The 5,345-nt window shown below is 44.4% G+C and overlaps 1 protein-coding gene across 1 annotated transcript in view; it reads left to right on the top strand.

The window, feature by feature from the left end:
* The window catches only part of LOC129848546 (dynein axonemal heavy chain 6-like), a gene marked incomplete at both ends in the record, with an annotated part of 54,954 nt that extends 49,879 nt beyond the window's left edge, over positions 1-5,075 (top strand). The window contains 2 exons of the mRNA XM_055915713.1: positions 4,292-4,513; positions 4,928-5,075. Of these exons, the coding sequence (XP_055771688.1) occupies positions 4,292-4,513; positions 4,928-5,075 (370 nt within the window). The remainder of the gene's footprint in view (positions 1-4,291; positions 4,514-4,927) is intronic.
* Positions 5,076-5,345: the final 270 nt, after the last annotated feature.

Below are 5,345 nucleotides of genomic sequence, written 5' to 3'. Positions count from 1 at the left end.
ACTACCACAGGATAAACAGCTGCCTACTACCACAGGATAAACAGCTGCCCACTACCACAGGATAAACAGCTGCCCTCTACCACAGGATAAACAGCTGCCCTCTACCACAGGATAAACTGCTGCCCTCTACCACAGGATAAACAGCTGCCCTCTACCACAGGATAAACAGCTGCCCTCTACCAGAGGATAAACAGCTGCCCACTACCACAGGATAAACAGCTGCCCTCTATCACAGGATAAACAGCTGCCCTCTACCACAGGATAAACTGCTGCCCTCTACCACAGGATAAACAGCTGCCCACTACCGCAGGATAAACAGCTGCCCTCTACCACAGGATAAACAGCTGCCCTCTACCAGAGGATAAACAGCTGCCCACTACCACAGGATAAACAGCTGCCCTCTACCACAGGATAAACAGCTGCCCTCTACCAGAGGATAAACAGCTGCCCACTACCACAGGATAAACAGCTGCCCTCTACCACAGGATAAACAGCTGCCCTCTACCAGAGGATAAACAGCTGCCCACTACCACAGGATAAACAGCTGCCCACTACCACAGGATAAACAGCTGCCCTCTACCACAGGATAAACAGCTGCCCTCTACCACAGGATAAACAGCTGCCCACTACCACAGGATAAACAGCTGCCCTCTACCACAGGATAAACAGCTGCCCTCTATCACAGGATAAACAGCTGCCCTCTATCACAGGATAAACAGCTGCCCACTACCACAGGATAAACAGCTGCCTATTAGCTAGATGTATTGATAAATATCCTACTGCACCAAACACCTGAGCTAGATGTATTGATAAATGTCCTACTGCATCAAACACCTGAGCTAGATATATTGATAAATGTCCTACTGCATCAAACATCTGAGCTAGATGTATTGATAAATGTCCTCCTGCACCAAACACCTTAGCTAGATGTATTGATAAATAGCCTACTGCTCAAACACCTGAGCTAGGTGTATTGATAAATATCCTACTGCATCAAACACCTGAGCTAGGTGTATTGATAAATATCCTACTGCATCAAACACCTGAGCTAGGTGTATTGATAAATATCCTACTGCATCAAACACCTGAGCTAGGTGTATTGATAAATATCCTACTGCATCAAACACCTGAGCTAGGTGTATTGATAAATATCCTACTGCATCCAACACCTTAGCTAGGTGTATTGATAAATATCCTACTGCATCAAACACCTGAGCTAGGTGTATTGATAAATATCCTACTGCATCAAACACCTGAGCTAGGTGTATTGATAAATGTCCTACTGCATCCAACACCTTAGGAAGATGTATTGATAAATATCCTACTGCACCCAACACCTTAGCTAGATGTGTTGATAAATGGCCTACTGCATCCAACACCTTAGCTAGATGTGTTGATAAATGGCCTACTGCATCAAACATCTTAGCTAGATGTGTTGATAAATGGCCTACTGCATCCAACACCTTAGCTAGATGTGTTGATAAATGGCCTACTGCACCCAACACCTTAGCTAGATGTGTTGATAAATGGCCTACTGCACCCAACACCTTAGCTAGATGTGTTGATAAATATCCTACTGCACCCAACACCTTAGCTAGATGTGTTGATAAATGGCCTACTGCACCCAACACCTTAGCTAGATGTGTTGATAAATATCCTACTGCACCCAACACCTTAGCTAGATGTGTTGATAAATGGCCTACTGCACCCAACACCTTAGCTAGATGTAAACTTGCATGACTAAATGCTCCTTGGCAAAAACGTCAAAATTAATGACAGATTTCTTGAGTTATCTTAAATTAATTCTGACTCTTTTTAGGAAGTGATACTGGCTTTGTTCCTATGGTGTCTCATGGGGGACAAACATCAGTAACTGCCACATCAAACCACACCTCCAAGACTGACATTTTTCTTAATGAGCAACAGATAAACGCTTGCTGAATCGGTGCGTTCAGTCACTCTTTAAGTCCTCTGAAAGGGTTTCAAATCAAATAGAGGCCTTACCTGTGGAATCAATTTACTCTGTAGACTGCTACCAAATATCAATATCTGACCAAGACTGCTACCATATAACTGTATTCAGTTGTTTTTATCAGTTGGATATATGCAACAAAAACATGTGCTGTAAAGGCATGCCATTTTAGTAGATTTATATGGACATGTTGAAATGAGCATCTCTAAAGGTATCGGTAGGAAAAGCTCTGTCTGTCCCCTCAGCAATAAGGACAGCAGGTGAAAGAGGCTGGAAGAGAAGTAGATTTCATAGATCTGCAGAGAACTTTCAATGTATTTCATCATGCCATCAATGGAGACTATGGTTGCCATTGGTTGGTATCACAGTAATGATATCCAATAGAAACTCTCTACTTTCTTCTTCTGGAAGTGTCCCCTGGGTTGTAACAGTGTAATGCTGTATAGAATGTTGTATTCCTTGAGTGAGTCTGCGGAGGAGTAGAATATGCATCATTTACCTGTTAGTGGAGTGAGAGAGTGTGAGGGAGAAAGGATGAAAGCTGCATGTTTTACGGTCCATAACTAACAGAGATGATTTGTCCTGGAGGATCTAAACATGCACACAACCCCCAGACACAAACACAAGGCTGGTGAAGTCTGTCTCTGGGGATAACTGATGTGCAGCTCAGAGAACCTGAGGCAACTGTCGCTCTGTCTTCTGTGGAGTTAGGGGCCGTTATGTACCCATTCATATTCCTGTCTTCTGTGGAGTTAGGGGCCATTATGGACACATTAATATTCCTGTCTACTGTGGAGTTAGGGGCCATTATGGACACATTAATATTCCGGTCTACTGTTAAGTTAGGGGCCATTATGTACCCATTCATATTCCTGTCTTTTGTGGAGTTAGGGGCCATTATGGACCCATTCATATTCCTGTCTTCTGTGGAGTTAGGGGCCGTTATGTACCCATTCATATTCCTGTCTTCTGTGGAGTTAGGGGCCATTATGGACACATTAATATTCCGGTCTACTGTTAAGTTAGGGGCCATTATGGACCCATTCATATTCCTGTCTACTGCGGAGTTAGGGGCCATTTGTAACGGTCCTGACCTGTTTTATGTTGTTTTTGTATGTGTTTATGGTCAGGGCATGTGTTTTGGGTGGGCAGTCTATGTTATCTGTTTCTATGTTGGTTTTGGTTGCCTGGTATGGCTCTTAATTAGAGGCAGGTGTTTTGCGTTCTCCTCTAATTAAGAGTCATATTTAGGTAGGGTGTTCTCACTGTTTGTTGGTGGGTGATTGTCTTCCGTATCTGTGTTATGTTTGCACCATACGGGACTGTTTGGCTGTTCGTTTCGTTTTGATGTAGTCTGTTCCTGTCCGTGAGTTTTACGTTAGTTATGTAAGTTTATGTTCAGGTTTCGTCTACGTCGTTTTCTTGTTTTGTAAATTTGAAAGTGTTTTGTTTCGTGTTGCCATCGTGTTCCAATAAAAGATGGCTTATTTCCCGAATGCTGCGTATTGGTCCACTGATCCTTCTCTCCTCTCCTCGTCCGAGGATGAGGAGAACGACAGCCCTTACACCATTATGTACCCATTCATATTTCTGTCTTTTGTGGAGTTAGGGGCCATTATGGACCCATTCATATTCCTGTCTACTGCGGAGTTAGGGGCCATTATGTACCCATTCATATTTCTGTCTTTTGTGGAGTTAGGGGCCATTATGGACCCAGTCATATTTCTGTCTACTGTGGAGTTAGGGGAGATTATGGACATTAATATTCCTGTCTACTGTGGAGTTAGGGGGCATTGTGTACACATTCATATCCCTCTGTGTGTGTAATGATATGTGTGCCAGTTTCCGTGCCCGCTAGCCCTGAAGTTGGTGGCTGGCTCTCGCTGACAGTAAACAAACCACACACACCCACACACCTCGAACAGCAGGACACCAAGTCCAGCGGGACAAACACAACACACAAACTCTCACACACTGCAGGGGGGGACGGAACACAAACTCTGACACACTGCAGGGGGGGGGACGGGGACGGAACACAAACTGTCACACACTGCAGGGGGTAAACAGAACACATGTGCAGGGCGGTGAAAACACAGTCAACAACTAAGAGCACAGGCTTCTCCAGGCATCAGTTACCTTAACATAGAGACACACAGGCCTGCACCCTTTCATGGTGTTCTGACCACCAAACTGTTACATCCAGACATGGCTTTGTCTACCTGCTTCTATCATGACATGTCCAGTCTTAGAATAAACATTATCACTATCAACCCTGTTACATCTGTATTTGTCTATATTGTGTGGTGTGTGTGTGTGTAGCTGCCCAGCTCGGGGGACCTGTGGAGTGTGTTCATGGACTTCAACCACAAGCGTCTAGAGCCGTGGGAGAGGATCATCCCCTCCTTTAGGTACAACAAGGAACTGCCCTTCTTTGAGATGTTGGTTCCCACCACCGACACGGTGCGTTATGGCTTCCTGATGGAGAAACTGCTGTCTGTAGGACACTCTGTTCTCTTCACCGGCATCACCGGAGTAGGAAAGGTATGTTTACACACACACACACACACACACATACACACACACACACACACACACACACACACACACACACACACACACACACACACACACACACACACACACACACACACACACACACACACACACACACACACACACACACACACACACACACACACACACACATACACACGCACTTTTAACTAAACTGCTCTGGACTGCTCCTTCGATATCTTCTGACATGTTGATATTTCAACCTTCCATGTTGTTGTCCTGCACCACTGCTTGTCAGAGGCATCTCTTACTAGTTGTATTAGCTGGACCTTGTGGAGAAAAACACATTTATCATGGAATGAATCTAACACTCACTGTTAACCCTATGCATTCCTAAGTGTTTCCTCAGTGTGTTCTCTTGTCTCTCTCTGCGTGTGTCAGTCTGTGGTGGCCCGTGGTCTTCTGAACAGTGTCCAGGAGAAGGGAGGCTATGTTCCCGTCTATATCAACTTCTCAGCCCAGACCACCTCGGCCAGAACACAGGAGATGATCGAGTCCAAACTGGAGAAGAAGAGGAAGAACATTCTGGGTGAGAGAGGAATATTGGGATAGAGATACAGTAACTAACAATACATTCTGGATGAGAGAGAGAGGAATATTGGGATAGAGATACAGTAACTAACAATACATTCTGGATGAGAGAGAGAGGAATATTGGGATAGAGATACAGTAACTAACAATACATTCTGGATGAGAGAGAGAGGAATATTGGGATAGAGATACAGTAACTAACAATACATTCTGGATGAGAGAGAGAGGAATATTGGGATAGAGATACAGTAACTAACAATACATTCTG

The sequence above is a fragment of the Salvelinus fontinalis genome, unplaced genomic scaffold (genome assembly GCF_029448725.1).
Source record: "Salvelinus fontinalis isolate EN_2023a unplaced genomic scaffold, ASM2944872v1 scaffold_1054, whole genome shotgun sequence".
Taxonomy (NCBI): Eukaryota; Metazoa; Chordata; class Actinopteri; order Salmoniformes; family Salmonidae; genus Salvelinus; species Salvelinus fontinalis.
The sequence above is the reverse complement of the archived record's forward strand: the minus strand, read 5'-3'. Positions and strand labels throughout refer to the sequence as shown.